Here is a 27,391-nt window from a genome sequence, read left to right on the forward strand (position 1 = left end):
TGTTTATTTTGGTCACTTGATTTTTAAATTTTGTACATTTACTCTTTAATTTCTTGAGTTTTGTTTCATGAATGGGTATAGTTTTTGGCATTTTTATATTCAGAGGACAAATTTCTACAATACTCAATAAAAAAAAAAATGTACAGTGCTATTTAAAAAAAAGAAGCTGATGTTCATCTGTCAAAAACTGGACTCAATATATTTTTTTTATTTAGTTGGTAATGAAGTGTTTTCAAAATTATTTCATTTGATGTGTCATTTATTCAAATCGGATAAAAAATAAGCAAGATACAGCATCAAAGGTTTTTCGTCAGTCACCCTGTATATGAGAATTTATTATAAAATGAAAGAGACCCTCGATCAGGACCAATGAACGATCAGGATCATAGTCTGCCTTTGTCATTTTTACAGAATTTTCTGTGAAATTTAGTATCGTGTCACACTAGCTTAAGCTCTACCCTGTCACGTTTCGTTTTGGCTTTACCTCTATCTACGAGTAAGTATACCTGGGATAGGTACGAGGTAACTCTCCAAACCTTACTTTTTATTTAGTGGACGGATACTAATGAACCATTTTTTTTTTATTATTCAGATTATTCAGAAAGTGATGAATGTGTGTAATGTCTGGTGGTTTATAAAACATTTATTTATATGTAAGCTTTATGTAAATATATTAATAAAATATTTGTACAATATGCTTATAAAATTTTATAACTTTAAATCAAAACAATGTAGGTATAGTACGAATAAAAAACAATGCAAATTGATAACAAGTATGTACACTATTAACTATTATCTTTCAAAACATCTTTCAAAATTGAACTAGAATTTCTATTTTGCGCAAAATCTGCAAACGTCGGAAGTACCACTTCTGACAAAATACTGGGGGATTGCCTGGGAGTCGTCACACTGTTCTTTCGAGATCCTTGTACTTCACCGTTGTTGCTCAACAAACTTGGCACTAACCTTGGTTTTGATTCGTTTTCTAAAAATTTAACGAATGCTTGGGACAATGATTCTTGAGACATTCCTTGTGAAGTTTGTGGACTTAGAAATGAACTCAACCAACCCTGCTGCGGTTTATTTAAATTGATTTTATCATGATCTTGCTGATTGAAATCCAAAACTGTGGCAATAATCTTCAATATCTGTGTCTGATCTTTACTAATGTTACTGTTTGTTGAAACAAAACCTATGATGAGATTTTTAATTAAAGACTTGTCGACTTTTCCATCAGACTGATTGGACAGATTTTGTAATTGTTCTTCACTCTTGTTTAGTTTTTCTTTTAATTGAGAAACTGAAATATACAATAAGTATTATTATTTCTGCTCAGGTATCTACACTGCTTCGTAAAAGTAAAAAAGCTTTAAGGTGAGACAACCAAAAGGGTTTATTTAACGTGTAATATTTAAATGTAATTTATTTTTTATCTACAAGTTTGAAAATCAAATTTATACATTCTTTAATACTTAGTACAATGTGTTGTTTTTCAATTTATTTGAGGGTGTATAAGTGTACAAAAAGACTCTTTCAATTGTCTCATCATAAATGTAACAGAACGAGAAACAAATATTTTAGCTGCATGTAAGTAGGTACTGTTAATAATAATTCATATTCCCTTATAGGAATTACAATTTCGGACTCGGCTGAATTTATTGACAAAATATAGGTTTTAGTCTACCAATAAGTAGTAAGTTGGATACCTACTCATTTCCACAATAAAATGTAAAAACATTACTGCTTTTTATACCTATGACATTTCTGGATATTAGATTGAAACAATTTAGCAACTATTCATGGATAATATAAATTCCTTGTAGGTTAAACAAACTTCACTATAAAACAATACGGCCCAGTGAAATACGTATTGATATTTATGTCTCAAGCGTTAAACATTTGTTTCTTTTTTTAGAACAATTATGTTTATTTCATGCACCTATTAGAAAAATAAAGTGAAATACAAACTTTACGCTGACGGTAAAAGCCAGAATGTAAGTGTTACTCAGGGACCGGTTATTCAAAATCGAACCAGTACCTGATGTAATACTCAAACTCTGAACTCTCAATGCAAACATGCCATTTCCATGCCACTGGAAACAAATTAAGACTGTAAAAATAAACTAATTATTACAGGCTACTCAACATAAATAAGCAAAAAAAAAGACGTACGAGCAAAAAAAAATGGTGAAAATAAAACCACATTTTGTCGATCCCATTCAGTAGTCTGAGGAATAAAGATACCTCACAGTTACCAAATGAGATTAATAAAACGTAGTCAAGCGTGCAAACGATTAATACAGTGCAAAAATATATGTATGCAGAAAACTACAAACATCATGTGCAATTACTGATTATGATGATATATCGTGTGTGCATTTTAAATCCGACGATATACTTTTTAATAAAAAAAAAACTTAATCGCACATACATTAAGCGACAAAAGTACGGAGCTATTTTGTAATGAAACATTATATCAAAATATAATGTCTAATAAATCTGGTAAAAATTCAACAAACGTATATGTGCTGGTTATACCTTGTACATACAAGGTCGCTAAAAAGTATGGATACAGCTAAATATTTTCAGAACAGTTTAGCAGAGCTCGTTGAAATTTGGCATACAGTTAACAGTTAGAAGTACACTCCTCACAACAATTATCGCATAACATATGTATACATGTAAAATTTGAACTTTAACTTAATTTTTTTTTCTGTTGTCCTTCCGAGAATGGAATTGTATAAAATCCATATTGCACATATCAACATAAGGAGTTGCAGTCATTTATTAATTCGCTCTAAAGTATTGTGGTAAACGAGATGGTTCTGCAATGTCTTGCATCCAGTCAACAAAAATTAACACAAGCAGTGCAAAATTCAATTATCATTCCAATATAGGGTTGAAATCTTCTTAAAGATTAAATTTAGTCTATTTATATCAAATGTTTGCAGACCATTTGCTATATGTATACTTAAGAAACAAAGTGATGCGATCATTGTTGTGCGGTGTCTATTTAAATTCTATCATCTGAAATTTTTTTCAATTTTATTTAAATGGCACGGGGGTCAAATTTAATATTTTTTAAAGAGTATTTTTTTGTGAATTCAGTGATGTAACACATGGATATCTTATTTTAATCAAAACTTTATAAAAAATTATCGAATTAATAAAATTGAAAAAATGTAAAATTTAGTTACACTTGGAAATGTTGTCTTCAACTATCGCTAGTTATTTGCCGCCTGTACTTTGACCAAAAAATAAATAAAAGTTAATAATAAGTGTAAAAACAAGACATTTAACTTAAACATAATATTATGTATTTTAATTAAAAAAAAATAAATAAATAAAACTTTAAACCCGAAATACATAATTTTTTTTGCATTTGAGAATTTTCTCCTGCGTGAACGGATTTTGATAAATGTCACAACTTGTCAAAACGAAACGTCAAGCTAATTTTAAAGATTTTAAGCGATTTGGAGCCTTTAAAGGACTCGTCGAACAAAAAAAAACGTTGTATTCAACTCGTTCGTATGTAAATTGGGTCTTTTTTGACATGAGTGTGCCAGTTTAAAACGCGAGTGAAACGACCTGACCTGACCTGACCTGACCTGACCCAATTTACACACAAACTCGTTAAATAAACTACTACATATTATGCTAAAAAGATTTTCAAAATGGCGGGGATGTGGGCATGTGTTACATCAGTGAATTCACAAGAAAATACTCTTTTCAAAAATATTCAAGGAGCTCTGTTAAACCGTTCTGAAAATATTTAGCTGTATCCATAATTTTTAGCGACCCTGTATGTATGTACAATAATAAAAAAAAAAACAAAGCCAACAAACTACTACGTGCAAACATTTATAGTGATAAAAAATAAATCGGTATTAGTATAAAATGTGTGTATGTGATGATGTTACCGAGAGGTTGGTACAGTTGTTTATGATAATATCAGTCGATATTCTGGGATCTCATAAACCCAGAATTACCAGCTGATATTTCACAGACAACCATTGATTCAAATAAAATTAACTGAAATGTTTACTATAAAAATTGATATTGTAACTGTTAACTATTTACTTCTAAAAAAAAAACACAAATAACAAAAAATTTACCTTCTCCTTTCAAAGTAGAACTCAATTGTTTTGATTGTTCTAACTGGTCTGATATCCTTGAAGCTGCTTGAAGACCATGTTTACTTTCTTCTAATTGTAACTGCAGACTAGCCATCTCTTTTTTTAAATCTTCTTGAATACGTTTTTCTACTGTAATTTGTCGTCTTATTCTTTCGGTTTCCTTTTGTACATGCTTTTCTTTATCTAAACAAATAGTAATGAATAACTTTCAATTTTAATAGTTAAAAAACGATTTACCTTTTTGAAATTGTTCTAAAACAAATTGTAAGTTAGCCAACGCAGCCTCTTGCTTGTTTGAATGGTCTTCTGCATCTGAAATCTTTTTCCTTAACTCATCTCTCTGGTTTGTTATTAACTGTAATTGATGCTGTAATGTCTCGACGTGCTGATTTGCTCTAATACTAACTGAGGTATACATCGTACTGGAATTTTTCTCACGTTGTTCAATTTCATTAATTTTAGCTCTTAATTCGCTGTTCTTTTCTTCTGATTTTAATAATTCTTGAGTGTAATGTTCTTCAACTTCAATTAGGTGACTTTGCAATCGCTCCAACTTTTTAGATAAGGCTTGTTCTCTTTCTGTGGGACTCGTATGTTCTGCCAATATTTGTTGAATTTTATTTTGTTCTTGTAATAAATTTTCCGCTAAAACTTCACATTTTTGCCGCAAAAAATTATTCTGATCAGTCAGTTTGTCGATTTCGTCGTTCATTTTCTGAAGATCAGTACTATCTACGGGTGTAATTTTCATAGCTTGCAACTGACTTTCTAAATCGCGACCTTTTTCTGCTTCGACGTTCAATATTTGGGATAGACGTTGAATTTCATTATGATAAGTTACATTTTCTTGATGTTTGGTAATGATGACATTTGTCAGTTCACTTTTGGCCGTGTTCAATTCTTCGATATTTTTTTCTAAAATCTTTATATTTTCAGAGCAAGTTGAATGTGCTTCTGAGACTACAGTAAGTTTTGAAACTTCAGTCTGTAAATTATTCCTTTCTGTAACAACTGAGTCATACATGAGTTTCAATTCGTTGAAATTAGTCAGTAAATTGTGATTTTCTTCTTTTAATTGTTTTATATTAGAATCTTCGTAAAATGTTATACTTTCAAATTGATCACTCGATGCAACTATTTCCTCTTCTTCTTTGTTGGATTTCTGATTTTCTTTATTAGTCTGGATATATTGAAAGCTTTGTTGTTCGCACTGTGGTTCAATCATATCTAACTGTTTAGTTTCTTGAGTTGGATTTTGTTTTTCATTTTTTAGTTTCGTTTCTAAATTTACAACAGTATTCTTTAGTGCTTCATTTTCTTCTCCAAGTTTTATAAAATTTTCTTGACAAATGGCCAGGTCGATAAGAGATTTTTTTAAACTCGTCTCGACTGCAAATTTTGCATCATGGACACCAACTAATTCTTTACTAACAGTGTCATATTGTAACTTTAAACTGGTTTCACACATCTTCGCATTTTGAAGTTTCTCAGTTAAATTTCTAATCTGGCTTTCTACTTGTCTTCTGGCATCTTCTTCAAGCAATAACTTTTCTCTAACAATATTGAGTTCACTTCTAACATTCTCATTATTTCTTTCGCATTCCCCATTCAATTTTTTCAAACATAATTTTTGTTCTATCAGTTCCTGAATCTTTTTTCTTTGGTTTTCAACTTCATCCTTTAATGCGTCCATGTTAATATTAATTTCTGTGTATTGGTATTCCATGTTTTCCAAGTCCGTCTTCATTTTTTCTAACGTTAAACCCAGCTTTTTCTTTTCATCGTTAATTAGCGCGTTAGAATGTTCAAAATTTTCAATTTCAACTTTCAAGGAAAAATTTTCTTTTGTTAATCGATCAACTTCGTCCAACAACTTCTGATGAGATATTTTACTGACATAATTTTCTGCAATTTCCTCAGAAGAACTCTTAACCACATTATTTTCCAACTGAGAAATAATATTTTCTAATTCCTGAATTTTCTTATTGGCATTCTCCAGTTGAGATTCCAACAAAAGAAGATTATCTTCATTGGATTCAGAAATTGTTTGGAGACCAGAATTGTTTTTAAATATCTCTAATTCACTTATCAATATGTCGTTATTCTTAATTAATTCGTTGCACTCGTTCTCATAGTCTTTAATCGTTTGTGATTTTGTAATCACTTCTTGACTTAAGATTTCCGAATTTTGTAAGAGTTTTTCTATTTCATGATTTTTTTCGGTTAACAAATTAGTTCTTTCTTGTGTGACGTTATATAATTCCTTTTCTAAACTTTCACATTTAGATTTTAAGTCCAGTAAGATGTTTAATATACTTTCAACTTGATGCCTGAATTCTGATACGTGAGGATCATCTTCATTTGTGGAATCTTGAAAACTTCGTACTTCCTCTAAAGGTTTGTCACAATCAACATATTTTTTCATATTTTCTGTTAGAATATTAACATATTTCATATGTGCTTGTTCCTTCTCACTAACTGTTTTTTGTAATAGTTTGTGAATTTCGTCATAATCATTCTTTAATTTAACGAAGTCCTCGGTGTTTTTTGCTACCAGCAATTCTTGTTTCAGACAACTAACTTGCTGCTCGTAACCCTCTAAAATTAGTGCTAATTTCTTACAGTTTTCTGCATCAATTTCACTTTTCTTTTCGAATGTGGCGATTGATTGTGTTGCCTTTTGTAGTTCAGATACTAATATCTTATTTTCCGATTCGCACAATTTTAATTTTTCATCCAATTTCGTAAACTCTTCATCGTTGGTAATTTTACTATCATCGAAGGTTTTGCGCAAAGTGACGTTATTACTCTTTAAAATTGCAATTTCGTCGATTAATTTTTCTACTTCGGAAGCATTCTTTTGATTTTCCTTTACCAATTTTTCACATTTAAAACATATCCCATCAGCACTTGTTTTATCATCTCTGGCAGAACTTTTTTCCAATGTTTGATATCTCGCTTTTAAATCTTGTAATTCTTTTTTGCTTTTCTTTTTAGTTTCCAGCAGCGCTTCATTTTCTTCCCTTAATTTATTATAACTATCTTCCAATTCATTATAATCGTTTTGCAATTTTTCCTTTATATTAACCAACTTTTCGGTATTTACCTGATGGTCGGAGTCCAGCAATTCCAAACTGGATATGAGCTCTTGTTTTTCTTTTCGTAATTCATCGATAGTTTTGTTCAGGTCGGCAATAATTTCGTCGGTTTTGGATTTTGCTGTTCCGGACACGTCCCAGGACCAGTTCGTGTTCGATTCATTGAAGTCATTTCCAGAAAACTGCAAGAAGATAAAGTAAATAAAAAAAAAAAACCCATAAAAATCGATGCAATTAATAAAAATTGTTTAAGTTCTCTTTATACTTAAAAGACGCTAAAATTCTAAATTTTACTTTTCGAGGTAAGTTCATAATGGATAAATACACGTTTTTTGATATCGTTATTGAACGTCAGTGTTTTTAATTTAATAAGCTTCGGCACAAAATTGTCACAGAACGATCTAGAAAATTCTAAAATTATATATATTTTTTTATTATTGTTGTTGAAACGAATCCGTATGGACCTGGACCTGTAACTAATTGTACCTTTTGTATTTTATTTTTCTGAAATTTAACGACACATGATCCAATTAAATAATATTAGAATCGTCTCACTTTATGTTTCACAGATATACCTCAGTGCGTAACATAAATTTTAAATTATTTTTCACTGTAATCACTTAAAACCCGGAGCGCAACACCTACCAGAAATTTTCTCTAAACTTGAACAATTTGTTGAGTCGTTCAATTGTTCTGCGGGTGTCAAGTTAAACGGAATGGTGGTGGTATGAACATCTATAAAAAATACCAGGTTCGCGGTCTTAGCCGTTACATATTCATGATGATGTGTTACACACACACACACGCGCGCGCGCGTATATTCACACTCATACGGGTCACAGGAAACCCGACGAGGCAAGTCGCAAGTGTTAACAAAGGTTAAATATTTGTACCCTATGTTGTTACTAGAATATGGTGACAATGGTTGCATGTCCATTAGGCCACGATAGGTACCTCTGAAACATTTTGTTACTCTTGATTTTAGACTTTCCGTAGGGGTTACTAAAACTACCTGTATGAAATTAATTTGAATGTATGTATGTAAATGTAAAGTTGCCCCACTAGGAGGACTTCTGGTCGAACAAAAATTACAATGAATGCTAAGGTCTAAAAGTCCCCTTTACAAGTTCAATTAACATAAAACGTCAAAATTGTATAAGCATTTCCCGACACTTTTTCTTTAAAATAACCAAAGCAGAACGATGTCAGCCAAGGTCGCAAAAAACTCATGTGCATGTGTGTAATATGTTAAAAATTTTAACAACATCATTCTTTTTTGTGGTTTCCTTAACAGTTAGGATCATACGTTTAATAAATGGATTGGTACATACTATACACGAAGAAACTTTTATGTGATGTACGATATTTTGAACGTCAAACTACTTTACACATACATAAACAGTAAAAGTTTAGTGTGCAATATAATTTAAACACATATGTTACATATTCAACTCGTTTCTCATTTAACTTAAAACTAAGTTATTTATTTGCCAACGAAAAAAACTAGTGAAAATAAAAATCAAGATTAACTTTTGTTTGGTACAACAAACTCTGTTACAACAGGTAAAAATCATTCAATTCCTACTTTTAGATATTTCAATAACTTAGTATCTTTTACTAAAAATATATTGATAGACAATAAATTCTTAATCTAGATTAGTCTAGAGAGTAATAAAGAAAACTTGGAAACATCACGATTATCAAACAACTTACTAAAAAATGGAAAGCAAAGTAGTTTTACGTTTAAGGTTGCCTGATGTTATCGTCTATGACCTCCTTACTGAATGAATTGTAACTTGTAGGCTACTACGATAGTGATATCAAAAAATAATAAAACAGGTTTTTACTAACAATTATAACATCACTACGCCAAGAAAAGTCAATTTATAACGACACACTGCTTATTTTAAAATGACAAAAAAGATAAAAATTGTGCATTTTCTTTTTAATCTGTACTGTACTGAATCATTTTATTACCTGGTAATATCGGATGTTCATTTCAATTTCCGGTCAAAGCTGGCGTTGAAGAGTCGACTGTGAACGCACTACGGATTACAGATCACGGATCAGCTGTGTTTTTACACGAGTGGTGCGTTCACAATCGACTCCTCAAAGTTAACTTTGACCAGAAATTTAATTGAACAGCCCATACAAATTTGGAAAGTAAGTTATCAAAAGTACGACTTTTAATGATCATGTGTATTATAATCATGTTATTCTCTGCAATATACTTCATATTAAAAGTTACCTACTTGCTAAAGTTAAAAAAAACTTCAACAATTTACCAAGTCGTCGTAGTGAATAAATTGTTGTGTTTATTTTTGAAATGTACCGTGCGATCGAAAAAAATCGAGTAAGCTGTGACTGTCATGGTTTAGTTGGCGGCGCTACTTTCGACAACAATCAAGTTTCTCTATAAGAATTTAGAGGACTTAAATATGTTTTTTTGACAATAGCAATATTTAATCTGGCACTGTCAACTGAACCATGACAATCATTGCTTACTCGATTTATTTTTTTTTTTTGATCGCACAGTATTTTGACATAATACAAGAATATGTAGTAGTAATATCGTAAAGATCTCATCATACAATAATTATGGTTATAGTAAAGTGTAGATTTTTGATCGATTTAAATTGTAAATTTGTTGAAATATTTAATATTATTTTTATCTAGGCAGAAATTTACTAAAAGGTTGGAGACCCTCCAGACGACCTGATTTGGTCAGACGTTAGACCAGAAGTCAAATCAGGTCGTGTGTAGACCTGTCGTCCGACACGATCCTGTCGGACGATGCCAGGTGACCGTGTCATCCGACCGCCTGACCTCCTGTCCAAATCAGCTTGTCTGTCGAGTTGAACAATAAAGGAATATTATTATTATTTTAACATCAATAAAATAGGCCCATGATGCGTGCGTCTTGTTAAAAAAAAAAAACAACTGATAAAATCAGGAGCTAGGTCAGATTTTCTTTAAGGAAAATTCTCTCTTTATAAATATTTAAAAAAATTGATATATGTACATACATACCTACAAAGTTGCGATTTTGCTATTAATTAATATTGTTATTAATTTGCTATTACATATTTCAATCACTTGTCACACTAGTAGGTTATAGTTTTTGCATAAAATGAACTAAACGAAAAAAAAAAACGTTATTTTTTTATAAGACGGTAATTTTTCACTATCTGGGGGAGAATTATTGACTTAGGGTTCTAATCTATATTATTTGATTTTGCGAGGCTTATCTATTCGGTATTACAAATCTAATGCAAATTTCATGGAAATTTTGTCAATATAAGTTACATAAATAACGGTCGTAATCAGCAAATATACTACGAATATTAATAATGTAAATACGTATACAGGGTTGCGATTATGTATGGAACCAACTCCATCCTGTTAAAATGTTAAATTTTAAACAGACTCGTTGGAAGCTACTTTTCAAGTGTTTTAAAATGCTTTTTTTTAAATCCATAAGTTTTCAAAATACAAAGCCAACTTGAATTTTTTTAAATGGGAACATGGGTTAAATGGGGCATCCTTAAAAAGTTTTTTTTTTATTAAATGATATAATACTTTGGCAATTTCTTCCATAGAATATTAGAAACATTTTTTTAAATAAATTTGAAACATACCTATTGCTCAAATATTAATTGAAACAATTTATTGAATTTTCGTTGCTTTTGTCATTTTAGGTTCATTGACAGCATTTATTGCTAGGTGTGTGAAACGAAAGTTTTAAGAACACAAAACTGAGAAAACTGTATAACCTAATTAAATGATAAAGTTTCAAATATCAAACTTATGTAGGTGCTCAACTAGGTACTCCTTTTATTTACAAAATTTCAATACATATTCTCAATTAGATGTTTCAATGAGAAATGAAATAATCGAATTGCGACATTCTGTACTACCATAGGTTTGGTTTTTTCTAATTTTTGACGGATTTTAAATGCTGCTTCATTTACGTGTTTTCATTTTATTTTAATGAATTTTTTTTTCTAAGATTCTTTCAAATAAGCTTATTAATGATGCCCCATGTTCCCATTAAAAAAAATCTCTTAATACATATGGGGTTAAAAATGCTTAGTTTGCGAGATAATCGACTAAAAAGTTCTGCCAGCAATAAAAGGAATCGGGTGGAATTTTTTGATGAACCGTACAAAAATAAAAAGGAGCTATGTACAATTTACAAAAATTGTAAAAATTTCGCCCCCCTGTTCAATGCACAGATAACCCCATAAAATCCAAGGAATTCAGATCCAAATTGTTTTTAGGTTTTTGTTGATTATCTCGCAAACTAAGCATTTTTGCCCCCATATGTATTAAGAGTTTTATGCTTATTTTTGATCGTAGAACCTGCCCTGAAAGTTTGTCGGTCGAATTCGGATACACCCTGTAAATGATTGTCCCATCGCAGTAGGCGTTGGTGACGTAGTTGAATGTGCCGCAAGCCTCATAACATGAGTGAGACTAGTATCGCAGATAGGTGGCACTGCTGGCGGTGGTGGAAATTTGTCTACTAGTTTGTCTAAGGTTGCGAGGCTGACGGCACATCCAAAATTTATGTGGGTTTTCAACGCCAACTACGATCGGACCTGTATTATTTATGTTTGAAATAAAATGACGGACATTTTCTGTTAAAATTTGGACTGAGAATTAATTTTTACCATAATAAAGACAGGTACTTTTCATATTTGAAAATGAAGTGAAATAAAAGAATTTATTTCCTGGAAGGTTTAGCAAATAATAATGCCAGTCATCAGAAAGTACAAACGTGAAATTTTGCCTTGGTGGTTTACTGTTACGCTACGATCCTGTGCTTTGAAGAAAACCAGAGAATGTCTAGCGTATGTGTAACTTTATTAGATCATAGACCCAATGAAACGACTTTACAAATTCTTAATTAGGTGTGGAAATAATGTAAATACTATTTACAAGTCAAGTAAAATGTGGACCGCACATAATCGCCTTATTATTTACTTAACTAAAGAACGTATTTTTAAGCAATGATTTCTTGACTTGGAAATGGTGTACTGATTAGTATTAGTTTCTTCATTTATTATGTTCACGTGATCAATGTTCGCACATACGACAAGCGCATTAAAAAGAACATTTTCCTGAAATTTAATATTTTTGTCTTTCCAAGACACTTTAGTGTTTACATATCTACCTACAGTGAATTACCTATGAGAAATTTAGTTTCCGTTTTCAACACCGACACGTAAACAGGCAACTTTACAAAACAAATAAAACAATTGTGGCAAACGAAATTTCGAAACAATGACTTCTTCAAAGAATACAACAATTTAATTTTTAGTGTTCTGTCGCAGGTGTGCAAAGCATATGTGTTTTAGTCATCTACAGTGGCCAACTGGAAAATAACATTAGCACATAGTAAACCATCAATTTATTGCAAACAAGATTATTCGTTTAGGACAAATTTTTGATTTCAATATCTCGAATGTAATACTCAGAATCATAACCGAAATTAAACTATCACAATGGAAATTTTACAACCGGTAAAAGTTTATTAACTGTACGCAAGTATATTGCATTATAAAAGATAAATACAGCGATATTATTCAAGGTATTTAAATAACTTGCTTGCGTACTCAGAAAATTATGAGTGTAGCGAACGTTTCCGAACATGGTCTGTAGTCTGAATTTTTAAATACCTATGTACCATAAATTTGAAAAAACAAAAAGATTTTTCTTTTCAAAAATAAGTTGTCACTTACCAATATTCTGCAAGCTCCGTTAACCACCTCTGGAGGTAACACATGCTAGATTAAATTATTGCTAAGTAATGTTACTATGGCAAAACAATTTGTCACCTTAAACGCCAAGAAACTATTGTAAAACTGTGGTGAAAAAATAAGTGTTGGGCGAAAAGCCGATATGTTGACATTTGTGCGCAGGCGCGCTGATAAGCTTAACCGCTTCTTGGTTATCGCGTTTACAAAATACAATACTAATACAACAATGCCATGCAATGTTAATTTCATTGTTGTAATAAGGCGACATCCCACTTTTAGTAAACATGCAATTTTAATAGTCTAGAATGACAACAAATCGTTACATGTGTCAGTTATTGAAGAAATATATACATATATTCCATCAATTTCCTTTCACATATGAAAGAAAAAGTGTGAATGAAAATATCAAACATACCTACAACGACAAAAGAATTAATAAAAGTGAACGCTTAAGTTTTATGCATTTTTTTCTTTTTTGATTTTAGACATGGTTTTCCGGTAAAAGTTAAATCGAAATTCGTTGTGTTGTTTCTATATTTGCCAAGGGAGCGTTATCAAAGGAAACGGTTGTTTGCGTACGGAACTCATCCGAGGCCATGCTTCATACAGAAAATAGGTGTGCACAGCGAAATTTACCTATACAAATTTATCACGAAATTTTAGGAAAGATACGTTTTCTAGCTTAACGGTTAATACATACCTACATACTTTTTCCTCAAATGTATTTTAAATTTTGTTTGGTATTTAAGTTATCCTTATAACAAAATAATATCAAAAGTTATTAAATCTTTCAATATATTATGTTATCTTCACCGTTCGTTTAATTTTGCAGTTCAAATAAAAGATGAGATAAATGCAGCTTATTACAAAATGAAAAAAAAATGTGGATGTTTAATCTTCACTGTTCGTTGAATTTTACAGTTCAAACAAAAGATGACATCATAAAAAATAAAAAAAAATAATTATAAGTAATGCAGTTCATATTCAGTCAAATAGTCCTTATAATTTCTATAAACCATTCACGATTATTTCAAATTCTGACTATCTATGAAAATCTGACATTTTAGTTGGCACTATTGTGATTTGTCTTAATAAATATTTTAGGTTATAATTCAACCGAACACTGCTCCCAAGTTGTTACATTTTTTAAATAATTGAACGCATTAGGAACAATAATCGTAGAATTGTAATTGAAATGAAACATACATATTTGTAAGGCAGTTATGGGTAAATTCTTATTCACTAAATTAATGACGGAATTGACAACAATGCGAATATTTAAAAACGAAACGTCATATGACAGGGCCTGACGCCAATCTAACAAAAAAATATCGCGGCCTCCTGCGTGTTTAAAATAATCGTGAACGGCATATACGGCGTATTCTTTTACAAATCCCAGGTCGAATTCTTATAATTTTTTATAGCACAATTTTATTTTAGTTACGATAGACAACAATAAGTGTGCTATTTATTTAAAATAAAATCGCAAAACGGAGACCACATTGCATGAACGCGCATGAAATTGAACCAAATAAAAACGATAAATCAGTTATTATTAATTTGCTTAGCAACTGACGATTAGGTCTGATGCTTCGGTTTATAAAATCAGCAATACGTACTTCAATACAATAACAAATTTCAATAATTCAACAAATGTTTAATAATTAGTGGTTGATTAACTTTTATGGTGACTTTATAGATTAGACAAAGGTGGTCATTTTCTTGGCGTTGGCAATTGGTAAGTTGTCATATGATCACTTTTGTCGCATATTACCGAGATTTCAAATATCGAATATTCGAATTCCACCCATTGTTATTTCAAATTGTTAACAAATAATTAGTCCACTGAAAACACATTCATTTAACAATGAAACCTTATACGGGTCGTTAAAATGTATAAAAACTGTTAAAAATTTGGAAAATTTATTTTATCCAGGAGATCCAGAATACAGTAAGTAATTTGGCAAACACAAAGGTAGGTACTTCTCCAAATTTTAGTTATACTTAATTTAGTAACTTGCTTTAGTTATTATATCGATATAAATTGGGCATTAGGGATTTGTCTCATTGTCCATAAATCTCCTGGACAGTATGACAGTAACAAACAAATTATCTGAATAATAGCAGAAGAGTAGTGGATAGCCAGTAGTCAAGCTGGACTGCGGTTTGGGGATTGTCATTACTTCACAGCCGTTACTACGCGGTAACAGTACCTGTAATGCTGAAGTTTAGCCGGAATGCCGTCAGTGAATATATAATAATTATGTACCTAAACTAAGAAAATAACTTTTCTTCTCAAAATTTCGGGTTCTTTTTTTGTACTCAGTATTGTGGTAACTAACTTACTCGTATATGTTTACCAAAAATTTGAAAAGTAGTAATAAGTTTGTCGTTGGTGCAATTTCTACAATATACAGTGTGGAAACTTTAACTGGAATAAAATTCATAACTTGGACATATGTAATTTTTGTAAAAAATCCCGAAACACGTCGATTTTTATTTGTCCTTGCCCACATTTTGGCGTCTATAGCAAGGAATACAACGCACTATTTGTTTCCTGAATATTTTCAAAGCCTCCGTGCTAAAAAATAAAAACCCATTTTATAAATTGAAGACTATTTAATGCAACAAATGTTCAAAATGGACACCGTTTCTTTCTTGGCAAATTGCAAATCGGTAGTAACATGTATTCCTTACGTTTTGTAACATTTCCGGTTCCGGTGCGATTTGCCTCATTTCATGTCTAAAATCGAACAGTATTGAAAACCCTAAGCAACGTAATAGGCATGAAATTAGGCAAATCTCACCGGAAATGTTACAAAACGTAAGGGATGCATGTTACTATCGATTTGCAATTTGCCAAGAAAGAAACGGTGCCCATTTTGAACATTTGTTGCATTAAATAGAATTCAACTTATAAAATTGGTTTTTATTTTTTAGCACGTAGGCTTTGAAAATATTCAGGAAACAACTAGTGTGTTGTATTCCTTGTGAAGTGGGCTTTCAAACGAGGTGTCACTTGGCATACCCTTACATTTGAAAAAAAAAGTTAGGGGTGGTTGCGCACTTCCGGGAGGAGATATGCAAAAACCATATGCACCAAAATGTTGGCAAGCAAAAACAAAAATTGCCATGTCCAAGTTATGAATTATATTCCAGTTAAAGTTTCCACACTGTATAATAAAAAATTGAAAGAATCTTTGAGCAAATAAATCTCGAATAAATTATTTAAATACTTTATTACACTTAATTTATTCAATGGGCGCAAGTTCTTTTATAGTTTCAAAGATCATTATTGAATCACTAGGTTAGACTTGAGAAGTATTTGTAAGTTTTTCTCCTTGTATTTACTAATCACTTATAAACGTCTATCGAGGATAATATTAACCGCAATAAAATAATACAATCTCAAGAGTGCTTTTGTTTCTTCATGTTCAATGCTATGCGTACCGATTATAAAACGAATAAAAAACGTTGCAGATAACATAACCCACAAAACATACTTATAATATTTTCAAATTAATTTTAAAACATCAGTACCACCCATCCTGATGTTATTCTTTGATTCACACATTTAAGCTCGGTGTATATAAATTAAAACTTAAAAACACTTTTACACTGAATTCTTGTTTTATAAAATTGAGTAAATCAAAATTTAAAACTCTTAGGGCCGGTTTCACCAACGCCAGTTAAAGTTAACTGTATGTTAAAATATACGAAAACATTGTTAAAGCAGTAGGTAACTAAAGTAACGAAACATTTGAACCTACAGTTAACTTTAACTAGCGTTGGTGGAACCGGCCCTAACAAATTATTGATAGTAAAGGTCTGATGAGTACTTACATGCAAAACATTGATGAACTAAAATCAAAAAGGCAATTCGCGAGGGCGAGAATTTCATTTTATAGCACAATTTTGTTGTCATGGATACACTGATAAGAGTTAACACTTTCATGAGAAAACTGGATACTAATATCGATTTTCACTTGAGCCACAAATATTTACGTTAACAATATACATCATGATAATTTTTATTAATGGTTTCAGAGGGTTTATTAAATATGTAATCAGTTTGATATAAAAAAAGAGTACACGTATTTTTTCATTGGAAAGTAAAATACAAAAATAAGTAAAAATACATTTAGAAACTTTTCGTATAGCAAAAATACCAATATTAAAGTAAAAATACAATTTTTAAAACACAAGTTTTGAAAATATGTACGAGTAGGTATGTATTTAGTAAAACTTTTAACAATTTTTAATTATGATAACCACCATTTAATATTCCATAATTTGTAATATAGGGAAAGGAAGTGCAAGTCATAAATTAAGTGCTTAAATAAGGGCGTGATTTTCAAAACTCGTTACATGTATCTACTTTTATGAAATTCGAGACAACGGTGGTTTCTAAATGTTTACAGTTCGCTCTTTCAACATCCGAAGAGAAAATTGAGGAAAACTTATTTATATCACTACTTCTTAGAGAAAAAACTGAGGTTATTTACAAAAACTCTCTATATCCATCATTGGTTATATCTGAAAACTATCATTATTCACCTCACATTTTACAATTACCAATTCCAGTCGTGCCTTTTTAATTAGTTTTCTAAAACTATTTTATTAGAAAATGGTACATCTTGTGTTATTATAAAAAAATATTTTGTTTTGCACGTATTATTTAACTAGTTTCTTAATGAATAAGCTTTCCATTTCTTATTTAACAATTTTTAAAATTGTTCACATACCGTTCAAATTTACAAAAATCTTACAAAATGTATTACATCCATGTTGTAAAACTAGTAGAAAGAAAATTTTCTTTTAAAATGTATGCTTTGGAAATGAACACATTTTAAACGGAATCATTTCAAACTTCCAAAGTGGCTTGCTTACATAGGGCCGGTTGCATCAACACCAGTTAAAGTTAACTGTAGGTTAAAGTGCTTCGTTACTTTAGTTACCTATTGTTATAACAATGTTTTCGCATATTTTAATCTGTAGTTAAATTTAACTCACGTTGGTGCAACCGGCCCATAATGAACTACATATTTGCTTTTGGTGTTTTCCGCCAATTTACTTTAGGTGAATATAATGAGTTTTGCTGAAATATAATCTTATAACCTGGACGTTTAAAGTGTGTTTGCTAAGAAAATGAATTTTAATAAAATCCAAATCACCATATACATAGCATTGTGTTAAAAGAAATAAAATGTAATCTACCTAACGTTACAACGGCCGTTTTTCGAGGAGATTAAATTTGTAGGGGCGCGTTATCAAACAAAGCAAATAATAACATCTGTCTGTTTATTTTCGATAACACTGTTTAATATTGTTATATCTAAATATAAAATACGTTCCCAAAGCTTGCAGCATGCGTTATAAAACTGGTTCACACGAACTTCTTTTAATAAGCTAACACGTCTCTTTTTAATATTTGTGCGAGCGAAACAGCTACCGGTATATAAAAATTATGAAAACTTTTGCAATTACTGTTTACACAATTGCCACTAGGATCTATATTTTCAATAAATAATAAATCTCTCCACAGTCCTAGACTGTGCAACAAATTTTATAAATCTTTCCTTGTAAAAATTAATAACACAATAATAAAAGAAAATAAACACAACACAATCGTTGTCTATGTTAGTTGCAAATTCTGTATATGAACTATCAATGTTGGTTCGGTTCTATAAAAGAAGGATATTAATGAGTCATAATTTATGACTGATGTTATGTCTGGAGACCTACCAGGACAGTTAAAATGGATAATATAATATGCAGTTCTTTTTATTAAAAAAAAAACACTACATATTTATATTCTGATAAAAAATTGAAACTTGTGAATACTTAACCGTTGGTAAGTAACAACTACTATCTGAGTATGTGAATGTCAATCATCCGTTTAAGTGTAAAAAAGACAATAATAAAAAAGTTCAAAAGGAGAATGCAGTTATCATATTTAATATAACTTCATATTTAACAATAGGTTTAGGTACCTAGATTCAGTAATAAAAATAACATTAATTATTTTGGAAGATAAAATAAACATTGTTACACATTTAAAATCTGGAGAATATTTCAAAGCCGGTACGGTAAGTTCATTTTAATAACCTTTTAATTACCTATAAAATTATTCAATTTCATTCTTAGGTAAGTACCTACATAAAACGTTAATTTCTCAAAGTGTTTTGGGTTTTTGATATTTTTTTTACGAAAGGGGTAACGCAAACAATTTTTTATCAATATATATTTTTTTGGATCAGTGGTGCCTGATTTTTAAGTTTTGATCTATGAATTACCCTTAAAAACTTAAGTGTTTGGTTAAAATATTCTTCGGAAATTTTAGTACTTTTTCATTTTTAGAAACTAAGTTTTTTTCATTAAAATTGTCATTAATTTAAAAATTACATTGGAAGAAAATCAAAAAATTAATATTAAATTTTAATTGCCAAACAAAGAGAAAACAATATGCAACCCAGTATACCGAGCATAAATTATTAGTGTTGCCTAAATTTAGTACAGTCTGTTCTAAAAAGTGTTGTACAGAATTTGTAGTGTGTGAACTTGTATAATATACTCCGTACGCTGATAGATTGCACGTTTTTAAATTCAAGTTCCAAACCTAACGCAGTGAAAAATACTAAACTCTCCATCTCAATCGTTTCACGTTATGTAGAAAACCGTTGTAGCCTTGCAGATTAATTCCCGCCACACTTGTCTCTGTGTTTATCTTCTGGCAAAAAACGTGCAATCTACCAGCATACGGAGTTTACCTGTTCACGTTGGGAAGAACAGCTGTGGTTCAAATGACTGACCTGTTACAATGACAAGTGACAACTCATATGAAAGTTAATGCCAAATGTGTGTGATTTGCACCACTAATGTTCAATCGAACACTCATGTTATGAGGCTTGCGGGACATTCAACTACGTCACCAACGCCAACTGCGATGGGACAATTATTTATAATAACCCTATATAACTACATCATTGACTTCCAACATATTTTTTTTAAATTGACGTGATACAGAAGATCCCGATTTACATACGTGGCTCCGATACATGGCACTGATTAATTAGGAACAGTAAACTTGATACACGTCGAATATATTCGTACTATTGCGGGCAAAAAAAGTGGGACATCAACGTCATTGTCTTGACTTTTAATGTGAAATAACCCTTATCTTATTCTAACCCTACTTTGAATTGATTGACGTTGTCATTAAGTATAGTAGGTTGTAGGGAATGATTGTAAGTAAGCACGTAGTGAAGATTTATTTAAGGCAAAGTCCCAATCAAAATCTATCTTTATCAAAAGGAGAGAGCATTTGGAAACGGAAAATAGGAGTATAAAATAAATTTTTAAACTGTCATCTGGAATAGTGTCAAAAAAATGACAATAAAGCTTAAACTACATCGAATTTTTCAAAACTGACAGAAATTTGATGTCCCACTTTTTTTGCCCGCAATAGTACATCGCATGAACAAGAACGAATATCTAGGGTGTCCCAAAATCACTGAAGGAGTTTGTAATGGCGGATTCTTTACAATAATTTAAGAAAAAAATCTTCAATACAGGGTTATTCACGAAAGGGGTACTTTTGAATTTTTATTTTGCCGCAACCAACAATACCAATGGCAGTAACTACTAAATCAAATGTGTTATTTCTTTTAAATTAGAAATCAAAGTAAGTATTTAATCAAAATTCAACAAATAAATTAACAAATTAAGTTAATGTAAAAGGTGTTCGAAGTGTCTAACATCGGCTTCTAAACATCCGCAGCAGCGACAGAATTCTTTCCACACTCTCCATAAATGAGGAGCATGTCAGTCTTTTCGTCTTTAATTATTTTTCGAATGACAAAGATTTTTTGCTTTAACGTCGAAGAGACAGAACTAAGAGCCATCGTGGATTCAGTTATAATTATTTTCAAAATTCGAAATCAAGATATTGTTGCAATGTGTATAATGGGTTGCGGTAAAAAGAAATTCAGAAATACCTCTCTCGTGAATAACCCCGTATGTACCGTGCGATCAAATAAAAAAAAGTGAGAGTAGGCGAAAATGGTGTTTTGAACCAATCAAAGCATCGGAATAGCACAATCCAGGTAACTCGATTTTTTTTTTTTAATTGATGGCACGTGATAATTATTTATATCGAAACTCCAATGGCTTTCAACTGGTACTGCGAGGCTAGTTGTTGGATGGGTAGGTGTTGGAAACAAAATAAATCACGATAACCTTACTGAATTTATTAATACCTGTCAGTTGTCAGTCACGTTCTCATTTTTGCTATTATTAAATTTTTGATAGCACGACATTTACGAAATGATAATAATAACTGTGAACGTGGACGTTATTCTGAAGCTGCTGGTCGAGAATCCTAGATTCGGTTTCCAAACAGAAGACATCAGAATGAAAATGGTTTTTAAGGCGAATAGATCATAAGTACAATAAACACAGCCACAAATCCCCGTAAATGAAAATACTGTAATTAATGCTACTGAAGAATAACCAACAGATTTCCGACGAAATGTAGCAGAAATATCGAAAATTTCAAAAAGCTCGACATAGAAAATTTTTAGAGACACTTGGAACCTAACATTGTATGCTACAAGGGCCGTTTGCACCGACGTTCCTTATTTTTAAACCAATGCAATAAAATCAACTGTTGCTATGATTTTAATAATTGTAACTAAGGTTTTAAGCTCTTATTAATTTTAAACTACGACGGTGCAAACGGCTATTAATCTTATACGGCAAGGTTACCCACTAGGACCATTAAAATGTTTGCATATGATTTTTGCTAAAGGTAGATATAATATTCTCCTGAAGTAGAATTTGTTAGGTCTTGTATCTATTTCGACCTTGTGTCTGAGAGTTGGCTTATCTTTTTAACTGTTCTTTTCTAGTTTTAAGTTTATCATGTTCACCATTTTTATTCACAATTCAATATTCACCAGCAGTAGCAATACTTGCTCTACAGAATTGTTACAGTTAATGAAAATGTTATTTCTGTTATGATTTTATTGACCAAAGAACGGTTTTGGAGATTCCCCAAAACCGTGTTTACACACAATTTAAACCAAAACATAACATTATCATATACCTACTCCGTCCAGCGAAAGATTGGGAGATTTTAAATTGTAGACTTGTAACCCAATACTACAAAATAAATAAATAATTTACACTAGGTAGTACTATCGCGGCCAAAATACTATCCGTTTTTTACACTCCCGCACTGTCAAAGTGTTTGCAAGTTGCCGCACTACCGTTGTGAGACTAGTTATTTTTATTTTAACGGTGGCGCAAAAATTCGCTTTCTTTCATTCAAAGTACGGTGTGATCAAGAATGACTGAGTCTGTTGGTAACAATGAAATTTGGCAAATTTGAAATTTACCATCAAAGATTCATTTTTGTAATACCATAAGCATAACCGGCATAACCAAAATAGTATATTAAAGAACGAGTTTTATAAGGGTTGATTTGGCGCACGAGTCCCAAGTGTAGAAAACGACCCGTAGGGGAGTTTCGTATGGGACGAGTGCGCCAATGTCCTTATAAAACGCGTTTTTTATGTTATTTTTTTAGAATTTGCACCCTTGTTTTAATTTTTAAATAAAAAAATTAAATTTTCAAATTCTAGAGAATTTTGTATTAATTGGTAATTCAAGGTAACGGATGCAACTACATCAGCAACATATGTTAAAAAGTAGAGTTTGAACATTAATATTGGAAGTTTTTTGGTGTAAATGACAATAATACCACAGTATAGAGCTGTAAGAATCAGTAGTTTCACTCGCGGGTTCAAATGGTCGCAGATCTCGAATCAGCTGACGAACTCGCAGGTGATTGCGCAATGGGAAGACCCCTGCTATTTGCAATTTTATTTATTTATTTTCTCGGTTACTATTAAGCGCATTCTAACATGCGGCATATCGTTATATTCAGAAAAATAATCTCTTTCAAAATAGGAATAAAAAATATACAAAGCTATTTAAAAAACTAATGTTGACTATCATCTGACCTTGAATGGCTTTTTGAAAAAAAATAGTCTATGTTGTGTTTACAGAGTTTTTAAAGTGATTTCTTCCAGTTTTTGTTTTATTTAAATTTAGCCATAAATAACGGAGATATGGCTTGCGGCGTTTTTTAGGACGCATTTGTATATAAAAATTGTTTAATTTATGTATTCCCTTATTCCCCTTCATAAAATATTAAATAATATTTGAATCCTCTAATGTCATTTTCATTTCCGGCCTAGTTTTAACTCTCACATATACCCCTATTATTTGGAATTGACTACACCACTGGCAACTCGTGGGTGAGTTGCGCAGTGCAATTTGATGACAGAAAGATAAAAGGTGCCGCCGCCGAGTGAAACTACTGATTCTTACAGCTCTATACTGTGATAATACACTGAAATATTGATAAAAATTTTCTTTGAGATCTATTAAACTACGAGTGCTTTATGAGATAGCTATAAACGACTCCAAATTGAATACAATAATAGACCTATTAGAGACGCAGATTCTAAAAATGTTTTTAATGTCGTCTCAAGTTAAAAAATCCAGTCAGCGCAAATTACGAGACAAAAAACACCAGCACTTTTCAACTGTTTCATTGCCAACAGACTCAGTCATTGTTGATCACGCCGTATTACTTACACGAAATGGCTGAACAAGAAGGAAATATGAAACGTAAAAGAATACAGAATACTGTTAACGGCCAGAGAGAAGCAGGGTATTGTTAATTATTATTTGGAAAGAAGAGAATTAACTCTATTAACATAACCAAACTTTTCTTGTTGACGTTTTTATAACTAGATTTTGTGTACAGGCAAGGCGGTCTCTATTTTAAAATAGAGACCGCCTTGGTACAGGCAACTTAAAAGGTATCTCACCATAGGTATGTATAGTTTTCCCATTTATAATTTGGTTTTATGGCAGTGCAATTGTTAATTATTAGGAGCTGGGGTTGTGGTTTTGGCAATAGTGAAGATATAGTAACCTGGTCAGACAACAGACCTTCTTTTATTGTAATTTCAATTTGGTTGTAGGTCGTAAAATTTTATTGGATATTATAAGCGATTAACGGGCACAATGGTTGGGTTTGAAAAGGTTGGAAAGCGGCGCGTGCCGTTTGCCGTACAATGCAAATATACCAAATGTACAATACAACCCTGCTTAAAATATTACCTGCTAGTGGTAAACTAGGATTTATAAGCCCCGCAAGATCTTTAACTTAAAGTACCATAAAATTTTACGACCTACAACCAAATTGAAACTAGTATACAGTTCTAGGATTTATGGCGCTAGTTGCCTATTGTCGGGGTATTTAACTCCCTGACAACAGGGTTGGTAGTAAAACCAAATTAGAAATGGAAACACTATACACTTCTATTAAAAAAAAAAGCGTACACGTATTGAGGGCTACTGTAAATGGGGATAAAATTAATTAATCGTTTCCAAGAAAACGTATTACTGACATTTTGTATGTACCTATGTAAATGTGTGAAAATTGCTTTTCATAAATTTTGAAATTGTTAGATTGTTGAGAGTTGCCTTTTTCTATATAATGCATTCATTTTTGTAATGACGAACTAACTGGAACTTTTTTTTGTCAGATTTTTGTACAAAATAAATGAAAATTAGACAGTTGGCAATGATTTAAATTGTCATATTATTGTCTTATTGTCACTGCCAAAATGAATGAAATTCCAAAACGGAGTAAAGCATCAATAAGCAAGCAGACGAACCAGCACATTTTAAAGGCTTTCAACAAAATAAAAGAAATTACTCATGGAGATAATGGAAACGCAAGTACGAAAAGTACAAAATTGTAGAAGCAATGGCAGATGTTTTTTCAGTAAATTCTAATCTAAAATAAATCTCTCCCAAAGTGCTGTACAGGCTTCAGTCCCAGAAGTATGTAGGTACAAAATTTTAAATGAAGGACAAAGACAAGGGTTATGGGAAACTTTAGCATCCATGACATATCCCCAATTATTGTTAATTTGGTTGAGGATTCCGATTCGGAAGAATTGAAAGTGGGGTTACGGTTCATAAAGATTTATTTACACTTTATATGAATGTCAAGATAGTGACGGCTAAAATTTTTTGGCCGCCATAGTACTATGGCGGCCCAAAAATTTTGGCCGTCACTTTCTTGACATTCAAGCAAAGTGTAAATAAACCTTTAGGAATCGTAACCCCACTTTCGATTTTTGTCATTTTGACAATCAATTTAAACTGTTTGAAGGTCAGATATTCCAAATATCCGACATAAATAAACAAAATTAGAGCAATCGTACATACCTAGATAACCTGAGGTAAACATTCTGTGTAGTAGAAATGGCAAAATAATTTTGAGTTTTGAAATTTACCACCCAAAAAATAACGTTCATAATCAAGACGGTAATCATGATGACAATAAAGTACGGATTACAATTTTTTTTTTGAATTGACAGACAATGACGGCCAAAATTTTTTGGCCGGCATAGTATATGACAATTTCAAATTATTCTTGTCAAAAATATGGCACCTTCGGTTTTTGATAAATGTAGAATCGTCTTACTTGCTTCTGAAGGGTTGTCCATGGGGCAAATTGTATGACACTGACAAATTAAAATAGGTAATTTTGACAACAGTAAAAATTAAAAAATAAGGTTAACCATCCTAAAGCTTGCTTTACAATTGAATATCATTAATGTCACATTGACGACCAAAGTATTTTGGTCACGATAGTACTTTCTCTGCATAGAATTTAGCAATGTTTGTGTCAACCACTATCTCGCTGGACAAACTATATAAAGAAACTCAATAATGACAAAAATGGGAAGGTGACTGGCAACCAACTGACAGATATTATTAATATATCGATGTGGTTATAATGATTGCTTTTGTTTCCAACGCCCACCTACCAAATTTATAATAATAAATCACAACTAGCCTCGAATAAGGGAACTGTTTTGCGAAAGTAATAAATAGCGTCTCGGTTGAAAACAAGTTTCGACATAATTGTATTAACATTTTTGTGTCAGCTTGTTGTGAAGAATCTGTTGATACGAGTTCCTCTGGTGATTGTGGGACATCTGTATTTCTTTAAAAAAAATTGTACTTTCTGTATTTAGAAAATATACAGTGCGAGTGTAAGATCTGGAACTAATTCGATAAAATCAGAGGTCAACCTTATTTTTTTAAAATCGTTGTCATTTTTCGATTGTTTTTGATATCACACAATGGCGTTATCGACAGATTTTTTTTAATTGCATGCCATATTTTTTTCGTCATATTTGAAGAGCTTGGGATTCTGAATTCTTTCATGTCAAAGAACAGTTGGTTGCAAAAAAAAAACCAACAGGAATTGTTTAAAATTGTTTGACAGGTATTGTCAAGTAGACAATTAATTGACAAATGGACAAAACCAAATTTACATTAGGAAAATTTTCGTTTCCCGTTTTTTTTGCAACCAACTGTACCGTATGTTTCAACAAATTTCTAGTCAAAAGCGGATACAGAAAACAAGATTTGGAAGCTTGTGGCTTAAGTTGAATTATCCAACCGTAAAATGTCATTATTACGCAAGTTGTCATGAACAAAAATGATTTTGGTTTCAGAACGATTCCTACATGATTGAATAGTTTAGAAACTACAGCCTAATTAAGTTGCCCAATTACAAAACTGATTTAAAAATAATATGTACTCGTATTTCCGTAGTGAACAATGCAGTTGAATTATTTGTTTTAACACTGACGTTTGTCATTGTCATGTTCTGTGATTATGGCTTATTCGAATAAAGAATATTTTGATATACTATTAGCCTATGGTGCTTGTAATTATAACGCTGTAGTTCTTGCTGAAGAATATGGCGCTCGTTTTTCAAATCAGCGTCATCTTGATTATCATGTAATTTTGAAGTTAGTCAATTGAACAAGACATTGTTTTTTTTTTTGACGCCTACTTTAAAACTGCTTAACCTCTACTCGGCACGAGACCACGAAATATAGGGTTATTCACGAGAGGGGTACTTCTGAATTTTTATTTTGTCGCAACCAACAATACCAATGGCAGTAACTACTAAATCAAATGTGTTATTTCTTTTAAATTAGAAATCAAAGTAAGTTGGATAGATTTGTGAGAAATGTCAGATTGACAGATAACCTGTATTTAATCAAAATTCAACAAATAAATTAACAAATTAATTTAGTGTAAAAGGTGTTCGAAGTGTCTACCATCGGCTTCTAAACATCCGCAGCGGCGACAGAATTCTTTCCACACTCTCCATAAATGAGAAGCATGTCAGTCTTTTCGTCGTTATTGTAAAAACACATTTTTCAAGTTGGCAAAGATTTTTTGCTTTAACGTCAAAGAGACAGAACTAAGAGCCATCGTGGAT

The 27,391-nt window shown here is 31.4% G+C and overlaps 1 protein-coding gene across 1 annotated transcript in view; it reads right to left on the reverse strand.

Moving 5' to 3' along the window:
• Positions 1–628: 628 nt before the first annotated feature.
• Positions 629–27,391, reverse strand: part of LOC138133655 (thyroid receptor-interacting protein 11-like) — a 40,275-nt gene continuing 13,512 nt past the window's right edge. Inside the window, exons 4-6 of the mRNA XM_069051599.1 lie at positions 4,374–7,416; positions 4,116–4,319; positions 629–1,300 (exon numbers count right to left, since the gene is read on the reverse strand). Coding sequence (XP_068907700.1) covers positions 786–1,300; positions 4,116–4,319; positions 4,374–7,416 — 3,762 coding nt within the window. The 3' untranslated portion in view covers positions 629–785. The remainder of the gene's footprint in view (positions 1,301–4,115; positions 4,320–4,373; positions 7,417–27,391) is intronic.

The sequence above is a fragment of the Tenebrio molitor genome, chromosome 1 (assembly GCF_963966145.1).
Source record: "Tenebrio molitor chromosome 1, icTenMoli1.1, whole genome shotgun sequence".
NCBI classification, from domain to species: Eukaryota; Metazoa; Arthropoda; class Insecta; order Coleoptera; family Tenebrionidae; genus Tenebrio; species Tenebrio molitor.